Below are 20324 nucleotides of genomic sequence, written 5' to 3' on the forward strand. Positions count from 1 at the left end.
AACTCTGCTTCCGCCACGGGCCCTATTGATTAACAAACAAAAATTAAGAGCATGACACTTACTGTTGTTTGTCTAGATTTAAAAAACGATTAAGATAGTCCTATCTGTTTTTAATCTGATAAAATTATTAGAAATTAAGTAAAATTTTGTTTTGATCGAATGTGAGCGGATTTTTGGAGATTTCCTAAAAGTTTTTTTTTTATCTGTAACTGTGGATAGCAATGGAAAATAAGAAGATTAGTGACGTTTGATATGAATAAAGGATGATGTCATGTTAATTGAAAGAAAAAAAAAAACTCCATTAATAGCAAACAAATATATTTATCTAAGTTAACCTACCCCATTTGAAAAAGGCGCTTAAAAAGAAAAGATAATAAATTATCTATCATTAAAAGTTAACAATAAAGTAATCATCTCCTAAGGTTCGCCTCCACTCAAACTAAAAACTTAAAAATATTTACGTTACTTAATCTTAAATTTTTAGAACCAAAGCGAGTCAACGCTAATCTTTGATATAAACACAGAATTAACACATTTATTTTAAATAGTCTGAAGGATATACTTATAAATGATTTTGTAAGAAGCAGTGTTTTTAAATAATTCTTAAGAGTTAGTGAAAATATAACCTTCTAGATATAACAATAAATATAAACATTCCATAATATTAAATTTATCAAATAAAACAATTTAAAAGAAAAAAATAATTATAAATTAGGTACCCACCTATTTTACGAGTATAATAAGGATCTATTCTATATTTTTATAAAACATATATACAAGGATAGATTTGCAAAGATATTTTTTTTATTGTCACGGAATCTTTTTGGGCATAAGCAGAAAAACGCAACTAAGTTACATTACAGTCGGACGAATGGTTTCGAAACGTATCATAAAAAAACATTGTTATTTAATTTTTCATATTTGTATATAAAATTATCCCCGCATGATCTTCGACTATTATCAACCTCTCAACCTGTTCTTAAAGTGGGTTGAAAAAACACTCACCCGGCTAACAGCTGATGCCTATTTCGAATCCTTCCATCTCCCTCTTTCGTGTAAACAAATGTCGTAATAACGAGAGAGACGACTGCGTCCTTTGTAGGGTAAAAAATTCTTTGCGTGGGAGAATTTCAATAATAATTCAACTAATATGACTTTCATCAGCTTTCGTCCTGTTATAGGTATATTTTAATAGGTTTTCTTGCTGGACATTTGGAATTAGTTGCACTAAGAAAGATCGAGAAAACTTCGAGGTATTTCAGATTTACCTAACCTAGTATTATAATATCCAATTTAAGCGAATTAAAATTGAAATTAATAACGTTATGATATACTTAATCCTACAGGTCTAAATAATTTCATTGTCAGTATCGTTCACAAGACGCTTGTTAACAGGAAAACTAATTACGACTTTTAAAAAGATTGGCATTTTTTTGTTCAATTTTATTACAAAAAAAAAAATATTTTTGAAAGTTTACCGATATCAAAAAAGGCAGGTGAGAATATTTAAGCTCTATGAAATAATTAATGTTGATATTTTAATGTTAAATGCAAAAGTGTATTTATAAAATGTAGATTCTATTTTAAATACACGTCGAAGTATGTATGTACAAATAAGTACGTGATTCTGAAGTTGGCCTGTTTAGTGTTTTAGTAGATGCTACACGACCAAGTATAACATTTTGTTTTCGTCGGTACTAGCTGAATTACGAAACATACCTTCTGAATTAGGTTGCATAATACGAATTTTATTATGCGCAATTATTGTTGGGCGTAGCGATAGCATCATGTATGTTGAATGAATGTAAAAAGTGAAATATAATTGTCTGCGATAACTATAAACTCGGCTGTAATTACAAAAACAAACAAAGGCGTTATCATGTTTCTAGCTGAATTCGAAAATAACACGCCGCCATTTGCAAATAAGGCAGGCGAATAGGGGAGTCATAGTTACGTATTGGATATCTTTGTGTTTATAGGTTATTTGATATGGTCGGGTTATGAACTCAACCTCCTTGTTTTCGTCGTTTCTTTTTTTCACGCAACTCGCTACGCGGCAATAGGCAAGGCACGTACACTATAATGTATATTCATGCCACGACATCGCGACAAATTTGTCGATATGCGATATTAGATAATTACCTTCTATATAAAAAACTAACTTAACTTTGAAAAAGATAATTAGTAATTCTTGCATTGTATACATAATGATTATTATGTGTGAGTTTTAATTTTATGACAGTACGTTATAATAATGAGTAAATCTTTAGGCAACTGAAATACCTAATATTAGAGGCACTTAATCCTTTAATAGGGATCATGCATACATTCAGTAATTGATGTAATTTTCAATGTTTTATTTAAATGATAATTAGAATATACGTTTATGTACACCAGAAGAGTTAAGGAAACATACAGTTATAATTTTTTTCTATAAAAATTGTATAAACTAAAGGTGATTTTATCGTTCGAGTTTTCTTTTCCCAGACAATATTAAGTAAAAATGGTATAAATAATAAACAATAGGCGATTTTATCGATAAGAGAGTGTTCTTTTCCTCTAGGACAAGGTGTTATTTTACCTTAATGTTGTCTGCAACATTAAGGTAAAATAACAGCTTATAAATGTCTCGCTGCTAGGCTCAGATCTCTTCACGTTGAGAAAAAGATTTGAAATAAATTCTACCACTCTGCTAATACAAACGGAAATTTGCTTTCCTATGTCAAACAACCTGGTGTGATTATCTAAATTGTTTTTTTTCAATCTTTATAATATGTATGAACCATTGAATTACACGAGTAAGACTAGTTTATTTGGAAAATATTTATTTATTAAGAATATAGGTCGGGATAGTGAAGAGAAAAAGAAATAATAAATAAATAAACATCCAAATCAAGTACTACCTACTTTTCGTAATTCTTTCTTAAGGGTAAAGGCCTGTCTTTAACGTAACTTAAAGTTAAACTTTATTTTATGAATAGACTAATTTTATGACCGAAAAAGTAATTATTACGATAATTGTTATATTAACTGATTATTATCGCCATAGCCCACAATAATGGGTCATAAAATGAATAATGCAAACAATAGGTATGAGTTTGTTTGATTTGTTGTATTTAACTTGTCGTGTCATTGATAGTCGGCTTTAAATCCCCACTGCGCAATGAACACGCGCAGCCGCCATTACGGTATTTAAGCCGCGAGCGCCATCGACGTCACGTAGTCGAAATCGAGAGGTGAAGGTGCGAATAATGGAAAGGTGGCGTCCATGTTATGTTCAATTAATCGATTATCACCGGAGCTAGCAGTGCGACCGTCGACGTTATAGTCGTGAAAGTGAAGCAGTTAAGTGTTTCGACGTGTCATCCGCGTAGATCGACAGCGGTTCGAGGCCGAAACACGGCAGATTGCGGAGTCGACAAGTGAGCGTGCGCGTACGGCGACCATCTTGTGTATTCTCGTGACTCGTATTACTCGTGCACATCGCGCTCTGCTCCGAGGGCGTCACAGGCTAAGCTACCGCTAAAGTGATAAGTGAACTGTCCGTCATAGTCTTTATCCAGATCTTGTTAGAATTTAAGACGTGCCGACCGGGGACATGAACTGCCAGGCGCAACAACAAGTCCGGGGGCGAAGACGCTGCACCCGGACGGCTCTCCCGGTGACCCTAGGGGCGCGACGCGAACGAGAACGTGAGCGTCGTGAGGAGCGCTATGCGGGGAGCAAATGGGGTGCCGCCCCAGCTGCAGCCGCACTACCTCCTCCGCCCACGCACTGGCGCCGCGAGGGCCGCTGCCGACCCGAACCCGATCGGGCACTGCCACTCAAACTTCTTCTCAACGTCAGCGTCTCGGCGTAGACGCCGCCCTGTATGGACTCTAGTGTTAGTGCCCGGGGGCGCAGCCCGACGCCGCTATGCGCCGTAGGGCTGCGCTCCCGCCTCTCTCGTGCTAAGTTTTTTATTTCGTAACGCGAAGCGCGTCTCTGGCGCGTGAGTGGCGGCGTAGCACGGTCTGTTCCGCGCAATTCCGCCTCGGCGTCGACAAAATTCCGGCGTTAGGTATTATTTTGTGAAAATTTTAGTAGTTAAGTGCAGAACCGCGCGCCCGCGGACGACGCCACCGTCAACTCAGCCGTATCCCTTTTAAAAATACGAGAAAAACACAAAAAAAAAATAGCGGGAGCAGTTGGCGTGGCGGTGGGGGGTCCGCGGCGGCGCGAAGCCCGACGCTTCGACCCTCGTCTCCGTCGCCTTGCACCCTCAAGCGGCACTAGGGCGCTCCTGTGATTTTTTTATTAGGGCTCCTCGCAAGTCGCGCTGTGCTCTCGCTCTCGAAAGAAAAATTATTTTGAGTTTTCTATATGTCTCGACTGATGTATAACTGCCGAAGTTTGTAAATTTCGCGAGGGCGCAGCGCCGCGTCTTGGAGCCCGCGCCGCGTGACCGTTGGGCTTGCCGTTGCAAGGCGCACGAACGTTGCATTTTTTTTATAAATGAGGCGTTATATTATATTTTTCGAGTGTCTCCGGTGGTGAGGCTCTAGGCGCCGGGCCGGGGCGCGCCCCGCTAGTCGTATCGTTTTATTTATCACGAGACCAATGTATTTTTATTTGTAAACGTCGGGCCCCGCATCGGCGAGAGGCCCAGCCCGCGCCCGCCACGCGCACACACCTCGCTGGCAGAGAGCTTTAAAAAAATTATTAAGTAAGCGATGGCCCGGCGTCCTTAATTCTAGTTGTAGATTTTAAAATTTAACGATACGGTAATGTGTAAACCGACTGTTAAAGAATTGGAAGATTATATATGTTTGTACAGAGAGTATATTGATCTCAGCTGCGGGCGTCTGCGGCCTGCCGTAGGAGCTTCTGTGATGTACAAAAAGATGATGAGAATATTTGGAATTTTACAAGTTTTTTATAATATTAGTTTGTAAAGTATACTTTTAAGTGAAGATGGTGGTGTGATGGTGATCCATCACACCTAAGCCGCTCGCAGCGTCCTTGTCCTCCCTCGACCCATCCTTCTTCCCGTCCCACCCCAAGGCTCTTCGGAGCCTGCCAAATATTTCAATGTCTCACGACAGACGTCAAAACAAAATCCACTTCCAGTGGTATTTTCAGCTCAAGATACCTATTATTTATCAAGAACACCTGTCACTCAACGAAGCTGATGCAAGTAGACAAGTAGAAGATACATATGAAGCATTCAAGATCGTGGTGAGTTAAATAAACGATTTTTGTTGTTTTTTAACCCCCTTAATCCTGTAAACTTAAGTAATTTAGCTACACACCAAATTGGTTTTGCATTTTTCTTTACCATCTGCTGCTCTGATTGACACTTCACAGCTCATAACATACAAACACAAATTTTACACTTTACAAATCAAATCCATACTAAGGAGTGCCATAATAATTTTGCAAATGTCTCAGGATCGTTTCAGTAATATTCGATAGTTTTCAAAGTTAGGTGATTTATTCGACTTTTTTGTTATGAAAACACTGATGACATTACATAAACATTATCAAATGTTCCATTCTTACATACTAACAATAGTTAATCAGACATTTTCATAAATATTTAACAGAAAATTATTCATTTTTATTGATGTCATCTGTATGATATATATATATATATGATATACTGTAGGCATAAACTGACTAAAAGTAGTCTGAAATTTGAAAATTCCTAATATCTTAACTTATTACTGATAATTTTGGCACATTACTCAAATCTGCTCATAAGAATCCACTTGAAAGTGTATAATCAACATTCAACCTGCAGAGTCGAATAAAAGTTAAGATTTTAGAGACAATGTAAATTTTATAGTAATAGTGAGGGTCACTATAGGTTTAAAAGTAATACACACAACTATCATGTCATGACATGTATGTTATTTTAAGGATATTTTAATAAATAATTAATCATATTCACTCGTCTCTGGGTTAGAGAATGGAACACTTCTACATAACAGGGCTTAATCATGATTTCATTGATATGTGGCTATAATTTTTTTAACTTGTTAACTAATATTATTTCTTGGTTATATTTTGTGAATAATATTTTAGGTATGCAACTTGACTTATGATTTATTTTATTTAATATTTTATAATGCTACATGCCTTAAAATATTTTAAGTCACCTAAACAATGAATCTTTATACACACAAATAGCATCCTTTTTATAAATGATACACTTATGTTCATTTTATTTTGAAGTATAAGCGTAGCAAAACAAATATTTGCAATACGTAAGGAAGTATTTTGTATATGTCAAATTAGTACAAAATTCACTCTGAAAACAATGGATGTTCTAAGCTATGAATACTATTCTGAGCCCTCAGTGGACACAGTATTCGTCCTACTGCTAGGTGATGTCAAGACCAGTAAAACCACAGTTGAAATATATAATTTTCACAGTAGGTTGATATTATATACACACTGACATCGTTACCGGATATGCCTGAAACCGAAAGGCCACGATTTATTTACATTATTTACGCATTTGTTTACATTCAGTATATTTATAAGTATATACAAACATACATCATCGTCATCAATAAAATAATATGCTTTATGGCTATTGGCTGTTTTGAAGACTTTATTATAGTAACAGATTTAAAAAAAAAATTTAGATAATATTATGTCGAAGACAATTTAGTGTAAGACATGATTATATCTACAATAGACTTCTTTCAATACAAAAAAAAAACACAACAGGTAAACACGTACAATCTTACAAAATCTTAACAATGTACAATTAAATAAAATATATTACAAAGTAATTACACGAATACTATACATAACATCCATTGATGCATTACAAAACATTATTTATAGGTGCGTATCACGTGCCTACGTTTTTTTTTTAATAACATTTGAATAAAACCTCACTTTAACCCCGTTCGAAAACGGGTAGGTATTTAATATGCAGTGCAGACCAAAATTAGATTGGGAAGGTGACTCGTATCATCGATCAATACCAGCGACCTTGCGAACTGCGGGAGCCGGGAACCCTCGGATACATTTAGTACGTATCAGTTGACAAAATAAGACCTTTAACAGTTTTTTTTTTTAATAATCAAATTAGCTCTGACCTTACTCTATTCATACTGTCAATGACAGTAACTTTAATTTAATATACTATACATAATTGTTACAAGGATATGTCTAAATATTATTTTTAGTCTGTTGGTGATTTTATTGCTGGCTTATCATTTATATGCATACTTTCTTGTCTGTTCATGGGATACTACTAAATAAAATTTCTGGGTCAATATGCTTATATATTTAACAATAATATAGCTAATCAGTGTTAATAATAACAATATTTTATTATTTTTACTAGATAATACACAGGCGAGCGATTTTTTTTTAATTCACAATCACTTTTAATTCTGACCTGGTTTATAAATTTAATCGCGGATAAAAGTGCTGTCACTTATGTATTGACGTATTCATATGAAAAGGGCGCGTCGTTTATCACTCCTGGAATTTTGTATTCGCTTTTTTTTTTCATTAAAGTTTTCCGTGCTAGCCATTATTGTTTTGATAATCTGTGATTTTAATTTATGAAATAATAGCTGTTTTGCCCGGTTCTGATGTGTCCTTCTAGCTCAATGATAAAATACACAGGTTATCCTTATTGAAAGGAGTAGATATAGACGAAGCCTAAATTTACTTATTCCATGCGTTTCGCTAATAGTTATAATAAGGTACTACAAACAGTTGTTGATGAATACATCTTTATAACACAACACTATTTCACTTAACTACTTAGATAAGCTTTAAGTTTACTTCAAAATGGCAACATCGCCGACATTAAAAACGTATTTTTTTTTGCGAATCCATAATATTATAGATTATTCAAGATCATATTCAAAAATCAAAACAATGTCTTTTATTATTATACTTATAAAATTCCGCAGATATTTTAAACTTTGTCGTTTGATAAATTTAATTCATTGGTAAAAAAAAAAATCGGTAAAGAAGGCGTATTATTCGATACAAGAGTATAATGATGATAAAAAAGCGTGCAGTTAACGCCAGTTGACTTCCAGGCAGGATATATTACATACATATATAATGGTTTGACTAACATGACTGTATATTTAGATGTTGAAAAAGAGTAACTGCTGAGTTTCCTACCGGTTCCTTTCTGTAAAATCTACATTCCGAACCGGTGGTAGCTTTACTTAATATAGTATAAGTTTTATACACATACATTTTCAGTTAGGCATATCGAGAGAGGAGTTTGCTTAAAATGATTCGTTGTTGTCGAAATCCGTCAAAAAGTCAAAGATCTTTATTCAGTTCTTGTTCCAATTTACTAAACATTTGTTTTTGAACTAATCGCAACATTCTTAATAAACATTATTTCGTGATTATTAATGTTTTCACAATACACGCCCGAGAACGTTCGCTGTTTGATAACCTTTCAACCGTTATCAGGTTGCAACTAATATTTCTCTGGTACAATTAAATAAGACACGATTTATACAATTGTTTTATACAAGGTAAGTAATGATCTGTATTTCTAGACTAATTGGCAAACTTTAATCATCACTAATATTCTATTAATACTATGAGTGTAAATTAATATCTTAAAATAACATCAAAAGAAATGGAAATCTTTGAGGATAAAGGTTCCGATGCCAAGTTTGAGTCTTTGTATTAAGTCTCTTGAGTGAGGAGATTTAACGTAGCATTCACACCGATGGACAGCTTTCTGGAAATACATTTATTTCTTGCATGTATTCCATTTGTTGGAAAAATATTTGGGTTTTTGTTTTTGATTTATTTAGCCATATTTTCAACTACTTTCTACAGTGTCTCGCTTAGTTAAACTAATGGTCTTGTAGGCCTGTAGTTGATAGTGTTCCAAGGCACCCGAGCTGCACAAAATCCAGGTGCCTCACTGATTATGGTAAACTCTTGAACTAACGGCAAAGTCTGTGTTTAGAAGGAGGTCTAAAATCGACAGAAAATTGCTTGTGTAAAATTTTTTGCTTAAGACGACGCTGACTGACATACGTTCCTGCTAACCGAAGGACTAGTTTACCCTTAAGGTTCGGAGACGAATAGTCGGCAGAAAAGAACTTCCGTACTATTTACATTAGTAACTATTCGACATCATCGCGAATAATATACAAAAATATTCCATAAAAGCAGAACACATACCTACTATTAATAAACGAAACAAAAACAAACTGAGAGCATATAGTCATATTTGATAAGATATCGAAAAATATAATAAATATACCATTTGATAAAATTAAAAATATTATTAAGAGAAAACTTTTTGGATAAGAGATGACGATCTCCGTATTCGAGTAGTGTACGGGTACGCCACTCCGAGGTCCCGGGTTCGATTCTCGGCCGAGTCGATGTAGAAAAAGTTCATGAGTTTTCTATATTGTCTTGGGTCTGGGTGTACCGTCGTTACTTCTGATTTTCCATAACACAAGCGCTTTAGCTACTTACATTGGGATCAGAGTAATGTGTGTGATGTTGGCCAATATTTATAAAAAAAGACGCCTGGGTGTAGGCTCGGGTTCCAGCACAAGACTGATTAAACAATAATTATGAACACTAACATCATAGTAAATCTGGTTATTTAAAAGAGCAACTATGCGCGTTTCTTGCCGTTTCTTCTCGCTGGAGGCTGTTTTCTGAATCGGTGGTAAAGTTGAAATATTGACAATTCAAAAATGCTTTATTGCAAGCTTGGATAAAATACATTTGATTTGAATTTAATTATAAACGAATTTAGGATGTACGAATCAAATGTGCTTTCCCTTGATTTAAACCAGCTAGCTCCGGTTAAGATTGACAAGTCCCCGATAACACCCGATCTGTGGTCTACAAGTTATACAAGAAATCGTCTCGGAGATTTAAAACGGGATATTTGTCATGTATTTTTTTTTTTTTTATTTGGTGAAGGTCTATATTTCGACATTATCTACGAATGTCTTGTTCACGAGACTAAAAAAGACATAGTATATTTCAAGAAAAAAAGGGTTATTAGTCAGCTGTGATTGTTCATAAAATGACGAAGTGTTATTTTATTTCAATAAGATTGAGTAAAGTATTATGAGTAATGTTTTTATCGAAACAATCCTAGGAAGGAAAACATTTTATGGTAACTTGTATGAACAGGATCAAATTCCGCCACACGAAACGCATTGGAGAAGTGTCATGGAATGAGTTCTAAGCTCGCTTTAAATAAAAAATAAAAAAGTGGAGATCGTAGCTTGTGGAAAATATAATTAAAGCAACTTTGAAACTGAAAGATAATGTACATATAAAATCAAAATACTCTCTGATTAATCACGAAATCTCAGAAACTATAACACATACAAACTTTAAATTTGGCGGGTAGATGCCTTGTAGAGTGTAAACATCCGCTAAGAACGGATTTTACGAAACTCCGGGTTTAAGGGGTAAAACGGTGGTTGTGAATTTGTGATTTATAAATTTCGCGCGGGTACAGACGCAGTTTCATTTTTTGTTTATAAAACCGTCTCAAATCTATCTTCAAATATTATTATTATTTAAAAGGTACATCAACATCACACATATTCAGCACTTATAAATAACAGATAAAAAAAGGGAAAAAAATTAGGACCTGATATGAGTGACAATTACAGATGTACACAACATTCACACAAAGAAAAAAATAAAACTTATTGTCTACCTGTTGAATTTAAGTAATAATTAAAATATATATATATATTAAAGAAAAATCATAAGACCCTAAATACAAAACTAATATATAAAAACACAAATAAAAAACCACAAATGAAAAATAAAACAATTATATCTTAGTAACAGTACAGTGATAAAATGTGACTACAGACGAAATTTTTTATTCATAGTTTTTATTCTTAAATCTGGGCAAGGCATCAGAAAATATTAAGGGTTTTGTCGCAAATATAACTTTGTTTATTTCGTATAATAAACAAAAGCTATTTCATATGGCGTATTTATATCGGCGCGGACGGACTTCAGATAGTAATGTACTTAATTCTATCAAATTAGAGATATTTTATAACATAATCGAGGCCATTGTTATCAAATAGTTTTTATTTAAATAGAACGTCGCGTTGTACCAGTTTAAAATTACCTACTTTTTTATAGGTTAACAAATATAGGTTAGGTCTGACGCTAAATTTATCGCTAACAGATAAGGCTGCCTGTCTAATGGCCATGTGGAAGTTTCTTTTCTTCCACATTAAATTACAGTAAATTTATTCCATTATTTAATTTGTGATATAAATTATACGAAGATTAATAAACTTTTGACAATTTACAAAAAAAAAAAACTTAAATGATGACACAAGTCATAAGGTCGTCTGTCAAAAAGGTCGAATATCAAAAAAATATATATATGAACTATTTAAAAGCAATTTTAGTAAACATTTATCAATAGTGTCATACTTAAATTTATCTGAATTATTAATTTTCGAAAGCGTTATGTGATAATGTTGTCCTGACCGATTTCGGCAATGACGGACACTTCTAACGGAGATTAGCCAACTGGCGGATACATTATCGTGACGAGGTGTGACGCAAGTTGACCGTCGATTCCTCTCCTCATAGTTAGAAGGGAAATACGACACAACCGGAAACAAGGCGTGGGACCAACGAAGTCCCTAGCTCTTGACACAAAGAACTAACAGCTTTGGATTAATCGTCGGATTAGTTACTCAGCGACGAAAAGATGTAAAATGTATCTTTGTTTTAAAACCAAGACATGTCAAAGACAATAACCTAAACCTTTTAGGTAGGACCAAGATGGTAAGTGGTTACCACCGCCCATAGACAATGCCTGTAAGAAATCAACTATTTATTACATTCCCAATGCACCACCAACCTTGGGAATTAATATGGTATATCCCTTGTGCCTGTCACACTGACATTCATCCTTCAAACAGGAACACAATAGTACTAAGTACTGCAGTTCGGCGCGCCGAACCCTCTTAATTAGTTATGTGGTATCAATCCCTAATACAAACAAACTTGAATTAAGCTGTGTATAGCCGTTTCAACACTACACTTTGAAGGGTGAATGAGGTATTGGTGGGCATGGTTATATCACGTAGTTGACGATATAAGTTGTAAAAACAATAGAGCTAATTTAAGGACAAACTCACAACACACTAAACAATCGTCAAAGTCAGATGGTCAGAGAATGACAAGCGATATTGCTTGTCACTACTAACTATAATAATTATGACACTTAAAGAACACGTAACAATATGGCGGTACACTGTCAGTCGGTTGTCACATTCACGAGTGAGATACGAAGTGATTTCTAACTGAATAACACTTTCCGCCAATTTTACTAACGAATTGTCACTTTATTAGAAATGTCGTTGCCGTTCAATCGTTTTTAGGGTTCCGTACCCAAAGAGTAAAACGGACCTATTACTAAAACTCCGCTATCCGTCCATATCTCATGAACTATGATAGTTAGACACTTGACATTGATGATGTATGTATGTATTTTTTTATTATATAATACAACGAACAAGTTGCGGTTCGGTCGAAGTTGTATAGGAATATAATTGGGGTCGTATTATAACCGATATAAATAACTACATTTGCCCCTTAGTTATAATTAAGCTGAAGTTTATATTTGTGAGGACAGGAATGGTCCTAGTGGCCATTTTTTTACTTGGTCGCCATTGCTCATCTGACTTACCGCTATCTAAGATTTTTTTTTTTTTATTAATTCTTCACGACATGTTGCTGCTGAAATGACTATCACGTTAAGACAATCTACAATATTAACATCGTTGCTTACCTTCGTAAGTTTAGAACTTTATAGAATTAAAAAAAAATAACTGTCACAAATGACATTTAAAGGTCACCTAGGGCGTTCCATAGATTAAATTCTACTAGTAATAGTTTTTAAATAAACATAATTTCGTTTCTGCTTAGGTTATATTAAAACTAATAAATTAAATTGAAAAAATTAGATGATACTAAATAAATTACGTAACTACACAAGTCATATTATAGTACTCAGGGGTGCGTAAATGTAAGTGCAATATCGATTCACTCTTAAAATAAGATTCGCCACCTACACGACCAAAGAGAGTTTAGACTTAACCAAAGCGTGTAAGAATTTAAAAACTTTTATCATTTCTGACGCAAAAATAACAGTAAAGCGAAACACGTGCCTTATTATTCTTATAAAAAAACATTAATATTTTTTTATCTCCTAAAATATAATGCTTTAAACACAATCTGTTTACGGGTGAATGAGATTTAAAATGTGCGAAGGTCAGCCGTTTTAGTTATCTGGTGAAATAATGTAAACGAAACAATTTTATATCAAATTTTACTTACGACTTAAAATTAAAATTACGATTACGATACGACGAATTAAAATTAAATATACCTACAGATGTAAATCTACTAAATCTGGGACATTCAGAATCACGTTTAAAAATAAATAAATCTTTCAATTAAAATCAGTACCTTGTTCCACTGATAGACTAATCTCCATCTTATAATTTAAAAAAATAACCTATAACAAACATTTTACAATAATCGAAAAAGAAAAATAAAGAGAGGAGGATCTTACGTCTCTTCTCTTGAAGAGACGGGCTTGGAGGTAATCACGCCGCTTCAGTGAAAAAATACGTCGAACAGAAATTCTACAAATTGGAATATCGTTAGGAATCAAAAATAGAAAATGAAACTTCAGTATAGTTTTATATTAATATAATACAAAAACTAAAGTTTACGTTATAACGTTGGGAGACTCGGGTCTCTATTGAACGTTTTTAGCCCCTCGCTCGGGTTCCCAACCGGAACGTTGGGTAACAGTAGGTACGACGCGTTTCCGACATTGGCAGCTGTCAAATTTGGCGCCAAATGTTTCCCCATTTTGTTCAACTTCGCTGTCATAATCAAATTTATTATATCCATTTGTAACTGCGTACACAAATCTTTCGGTAATTTTTTTAATAAACTCGTAACGTATTTGCTAAAATTTTCGATTTCTTCGTTCTCTGTTTCCATTGGCTCGAACGATATTTGGGTTTCTTTCGGTTCTGTTTGTGGCCTGGGAACTTCGATTATCGGTTCCGGTTTCTTCGACGTTTGTTCTTCGTCTTCCAAGTATACGACTTCAGTGTAGCAGTTTTGTTCATCGACATCGGAGTGGATCTCTTCGTTCTGTAAGAGAAAATTGAAATGAAATTCTATTGACAGAGATAAATCTAAAGGAAGACGAGCCACCAATCCTTCTCTGAGACTCAAACTATCTCCATACGAAATTTCATCTAAATCGGCTTAACGTGGAGAAGTAAAACACAAAGTTAGTTTCGCGTTTATAATATTCGTTATCGTTATCGAAAATTCGTCACCAGATCTAACGTCCATTCAACCACAGACCTGTTGAAAACACATTGTCGCAGCAAACAGACATTGAAGTTAGTACTATATTTTTTTAATGTAGGCAGGAATTTGTACAAATGGCCGATCTTATAGTAAGTGATATGAGCCGAGATGGCCCAGTGGTTAGAACGCGTGCATCTTAACCGATGATTTCGGGTTCAAACCCAGGCAGGCACCACTGAAATTTCATGTGCTTAATTTGTGTTTATAATTCATCTCGTGCTCGGCGGTGAAGGAAAACATCGTGAGGAAACCTGCATGTGTCTAATTTCAACGAAATCTGCCACATATGTATTCCGCCAACCCGCATTGGAGCAGCGTGGTGAAATATGCTCCAAACCTTCTCCTCAAAGGGAGAGGAAGCCTTTATCCCAGCAGTGGGACATTTACGGGCTGCTAATAGTAAGTGATTACCAGCGCCCAGAGACTTTAGCGCTGTAAGAATTACTAAACAACTCTTGAACTTTAAACAAGAATACTCTGTACTGCTGTAGAGCAGTGGAATATCTGATGAGATATACCTACTAAGACGAGCTTCCAGTTCCACCAAGTAAATGTTCGTTTAATACAAGTTATTGATATAGACAATAAAATATGTATTTATTGCATGTTTGTCCAACCGTGACCTGGGTTATCGTCTTGCGCCGGTTTTATTACTGGCTCACTTACTTTTAACAGGATTTTTGATGTAACTTGCAATGTTTGTTAATCAGTTATAAAAATATTGCAACCTGAATTAGATCACTTTGACTTATCCTGCGTCGCTGAAATGTTACTAGTGATGGGGTCAATGCGGTTTAAATCCAATACGAAGTTCGGCCGAATATTCGATACAAATGAAAAAATCGGATCGCCAGACTTTCTCGAGAGTAACATATCGATACTTAATTAAACACTTACTTCAATTATTGCTAGATGTACCCATTATGTTAATTTGATTAATAAAAAGAAGAACACAATCAATTTAGTCTTTTTTTGTTATTAGTTAAGGTTTAATAGGTTTCCCTAATTAAATTAAATGACCAAGAGAATATTACGGTCTTATTTAATGTCACTGTTATTATATACATGTTTTTTAATGATGTCTTGACCTACGACATTTAAATCGAATATCGGCCGAATGCCAAAGTTCGCCTCAAACTGCAAAAAATCGGTTAAACCGAATGTAAAACGGATTTCGGCCCAACACTAAATTTTATATATTTGCTTAGGTCCGGATGACAATATATTTTAACTGTACGCAAGGCCTGATTCTTCACCAGACAGACAGACTTTGTTTTTACTACATATATTAATGCAACAAAATACCAATAGACGCTTAAAAGTGATCGAAAATTAACAATTTATTTTACTTTTCACAAATGTTTGAGTATGTGTAATTATACCTTATTTAGTCTGTGATTGCTGCTCGATGTGTTGTTGGATTGCTTTTCGAATGAACCCCAAACACCAGACGTGTCACTCGGCCCGGGTTCCTCTTCTAGATTAACGAAAACAGACATTAAATTAATGTGTATAGGAAAAGTTACTTGTTAAGAAACTTGTTTTATCTGGCTTAAACTGGTATAACATAACAGGGGTATTTTATCTCGTATAGGTAGGTGGACTAGCAAATAGGCTACCTGATGTGGAGTGGTTACTTTAAATTGTCAAAGCAACACCTTTGGAACTGTAGCCTATTCCAACGGAAGTAGGAATAAAGGTAAACAAACCTCAGATTTACGTATTTCATGTGATTTGCTAATAACTGGGCTACATTGTGCACTACTAAGAGTTTATGATTAATATATCTGTATTTATAATACAACACTGTTACACTTAACTACTTATTTGTAATCTTATTTTACTTCGACAATTCCGATAACAGTTTCGTCGACGTTCAAAACGCCATTTTTTCTCAAATCCCACCAATGACGTCGCGTCAAATTGCTGTCAATTGTTGTTTATTTGGCTTTTTCTCCTGTTATGGTTGGAATAGTGTATAAGATATTACGTCCCTTGTACCTGTAGATACATTAGCTCTCTCACCATCAAATTCGAACACCACATATTAAAATATAATATATTATGGGTACCCAACTACGGGCTTGGACAAAGCCCTATCAAGTAAAATATGTATTTAAAAAGAGAGTAGAGATGTTCATCTCTATCAGCTATTTAAATATACTACAGTTAATTTCATGGTTCGTTTAATTCACAGCATTGTATAAAGGAAAAAATGATTAAAAAGGGTTCCGTACCATTATCTAAAAAAACCGACCAAATGTGAGTCGGACTCGCACACGAAGATTTTCGTACCATAAGACCATGTACACAAATTTCATATTGGGTATGGAACCCTAAAAAAATGCACAACGCTACTCTAAATTAATAGTAATAAGTAAATTTTGCTGTAATTGTTCAATGAAACGAAATAATTTGTGAATATTATAAGAATTTACCTGATGCTGGTTTTAATTTCGGTCAACGAGAACTCTCCTAAATATTTTGTTTTATTTTAATTTTATTATTTATCATTAAAATAAATATACAATTAAGTATTTAGTGAAGATTTGAAGTGCCAACCTGTTGGCATTATTGATATCGAGCAAATAAGCGCAAAAAAAAATCGCGTTTGTTGTATGGGATTCCCATTGAACATTTTTTTTTTTTTTTAGTATTTATTGTTACAGCAGCAACAGAAATAGACATTTAGTAAAAATTACAAATATCAAGCTATAGCGGTTCTTGAGACACAGATGGTGACAGACAGACGGACGGACGGACGGACGGATAGACAGCGAAGTCTTTGTAATAGAGACCCGTTTTTACCCTTCGGGTACGGAACCCTAGAAATCGTACATGTTGAAATTCATTTGGTTTGCTGCTTAAGCAAGAGCTTGATACACGCAGTCAAAGATGGTTAATGGCCAATTTTGACCATAAAAAAGTAAGTATCAGTGCATTCATGATGTTTTCGTTTAAGGAAGTCCGCGTAGCCGAAATTTAGCAACGACAGTCTGTCTCAAGGACCAACCGACTGCGCAGTTTCGCAATGCAATTTATATCCGTGTGAATATAAGACGAATTAGTTGACTTTATTGCTACGAGGTTAAAGTTCTAAATTTTTTATGTATCTACTACAAAACTTTAAAGGGCACCTTTAAAGTTAAACCGTGATAGTTGGTCCCTACAATAAATGTTATCGTAGTTATACAGCTTTACTCTAAGTCAACTTTAAAAAGTATAATATTGTCCGCCGGTCGTAGCTTCACTTAATATAATTTGTTAAATGACGATTCAAAAGTGCCTGTAAAAGCCTACTCGAATAAAGTATATTTTGATTTTTGATTCTGATTCAACATTAAAAAAATATAATATCTCAAGGAATATAAATAACTAAAAATAATCTTAAATCACGTAAAATTAGGATTTCAATGTAAAATTTTGAAGAAAGTATTGTTACTTTTTAAATACGTCAATGTGTTGTCAAATTTAATATAAAGTTTGGTCAGCCGTCAAGAGACGTCACTCGAAATAATGGCGGATACGTCACGGTGACGCACACCTTTACCTGATGCGTCACCGTAAAAAAACGTCTCGCAACGGTATTACCAGCAACGATCTAAATATGCATAATCTTTTTTTTTTTTTTTTTTATGTCATAAGGTGGCAAACGAGCAGGAGGCTCACCTGATGGAAAGTGACTACCACCGCCCATGGACATCTGCAACACCGGGGGGCCATGATTATATGCATAATCATTTTAAAAATTCCAATTGATATATCTGAGAGTTTATTGCTATCTTTATATGTATACATATAATTTCACTGTTCGTGTGTATGTCACTGAGTTCCTAAGCGACAGGGCTGATATTGTTTTTTTTTTTTTTTATGACAGCTTGATTAGTCCTATGGTTTAGGTTGAACCCGGTAATGCCACGATTTTTAACAAAATAATAATTTCATTTCATCCGTTTAAATCGAACGGACGAGTAATCATATAAAAATCATGAGACGTGTTCGTCTGTCTGTAACTTTTTAATACATTAAAATTTATCATTTATTTATTTCATTACATAAACTGAAAAAGATATCCTAAATACTAAAAAAAAATTATAAACAAAATAACCCTTCGTCGTTGTAAATGAAAATATCCTGAAGAATGTTATTTATTTAAGCGATAAGTGCTGTCGTCCTACTGATATCGGTCACGAAATCGCATGGGAGACACACCAACTACGCAGACTATTACAGTGCACACACAGGTGTGTGCATAAACAGAGGTGCACTCACAATCCGATGGGACCGCAAAGAGTTCAGGCGCAGGATCAACTGCTGTACGTATTATTACCAGACTACGGTTACTGAGAATTTTTGGACAGATAACCCAATACATTTTTTCAGGACAGACCTGGGAGTTTGAATCAACCAGAATCTCAAGATCTGCGGCCTTATATCAAGCCGTTAGACCAACGAGAGGTTTATTGCTCAAATTTCATATATTAACAAATAATCGTTTATAAATAAAAATCTTGAAATACCTACTTTTCTCTTATCCAAAAATGTTTTTTTTTTAAGCTAATAATAAAATAAACGCTATTGGTTGCCTAAACATGAACATATTAATCATTATCTACATCTATCCGTACATGATAACTCAAATACAACCGAACGATTTTTTTTTATGGTTTCTCCGATGTAATGATTCATGATGAAGGTGTTAATCATTAAAGTTATGTCTAATCTGTCTTAAATATGATGTAGATTCTTGAAGATGGCGGAAAAAATCATACTAACTTATATATATGTGTACTATGAACGTTATAGACCCTTAACATACCCTGAGCCTAACCCTAAGCTAGTTTAAAATAAACTTATCAAATCAAAACCTGTATTTAATAAAAAAGCATTGAAACAAAAAAACCTTTAGGTATTTCATGCGATTTGCTAATAACCAGCTGTACTGTGCACTAATAATACAACAGTATTACACTTAACTACTTATTTCCACTTTGATTTTACTTCCAAACTTCCGATAACAGTTTCGTCGACGTTCAAAACGCCATTTTTTCGCAAATCCACAGTCAATCATAGATTAATCAAGTTCTCTCTGAATTTGCTCAAATATTGTTTATTTGGCTGTTTTCCTCTTATGGATGAAATAGATTAAGTATTCTTACTTATGGATTGTCAAATTGAAAACTATTAATTTTGACAGGCAGACAATTCAGTTTTATTTATCTGTATTAATTATATTTGTTTCAAACATACAATAAATATAAACTTATTATATAATCTGTTATTGATCGTGCGAATGAAAAACTACTGAATCAATGTCAATTATGATCCCATTCACACGATGTATTTGTTTTGTCGCGGCGATAATTGAATGTTACTATAATTAGGATCCAATGCGGTCCAATATCTTGTGTAACTAAGACCATTATAAACATATATTTATCAACAATAAACAGAAATAACAAATATTAAAAATGACAGGTCTCAAAATAAATCTGCGTACTAACTGTCAAAGCTGAGAACGCGTCAAGAACACACTAATAAAGTCGTTTGACGTTTCGCGCGTATCAAACATAGCTGTCACCATTAAACATATATATTTTTTAGGTTATGGGTTTACGAATAGTCTACTACTATTATGCCTTCAAAATTAATTTTAGCCTGTAATCTTGACCGCAATCTATGCCTTTTGGCACAAATAAAAGCCAACACGAAATAAAAAAAAAAACATAAAATAATGTTAACTCGTAGTTATTTTGTAGTGTCACTCTAACTAAATATATAATCTATGTTACCCGATTTTATATGTTTACAATGTTCATCGTTGAAATTATTATTAATATCTTATCAGTTTACTAGATTACCTTTATCTTTAATCAAACGACTGAATAAAAAAAAAACAGCTCGTGTTTACT

At 34.1% G+C, this 20324-nt stretch overlaps 2 protein-coding genes across 5 annotated transcripts in view; one reads left to right on the plus strand and one right to left on the minus strand.

The window, feature by feature from the left end:
* Window positions 1-3239: 3239 nt before the first annotated feature.
* The window catches only part of LOC125074682 (general transcriptional corepressor trfA-like), a 51297-nt gene continuing 34212 nt past the window's right edge, over window positions 3240-20324 (plus strand). Inside the window, exon 1 of one of the 2 annotated variants that reach the window (XM_047686063.1) lies at window positions 3240-5217. In XM_047686063.1, the coding sequence (XP_047542019.1) occupies window positions 5071-5217 (147 nt within the window). In that variant the 5' untranslated portion in view covers window positions 3240-5070. The remainder of the gene's footprint in view (window positions 5218-20324) is intronic. The other variant, XM_047686064.1, reaches the window with a different exon arrangement.
* LOC125074681 overlaps window positions 13717-20324 on the minus strand; it is a 29755-nt gene continuing 23147 nt past the window's right edge. For all 3 annotated transcript variants that reach the window (XR_007120155.1, XR_007120156.1, XM_047686060.1), the window contains exons 2-3: window positions 15795-15889; window positions 13717-14187 (exon numbers count right to left, since the gene is read on the minus strand). Coding sequence is in view for 1 of the 3 variants with exons in the window: in XM_047686060.1 (XP_047542016.1) it covers window positions 13756-14187; window positions 15795-15889 (527 nt within the window). In the remaining 2 variants the exon portion in view is untranslated. The remainder of the gene's footprint in view (window positions 14188-15794; window positions 15890-20324) is intronic.

Source organism: Vanessa atalanta, chromosome 28 (genome assembly GCF_905147765.1).
Source record: "Vanessa atalanta chromosome 28, ilVanAtal1.2, whole genome shotgun sequence".
In the NCBI taxonomy this organism is placed as follows: domain Eukaryota; kingdom Metazoa; phylum Arthropoda; class Insecta; order Lepidoptera; family Nymphalidae; genus Vanessa; species Vanessa atalanta.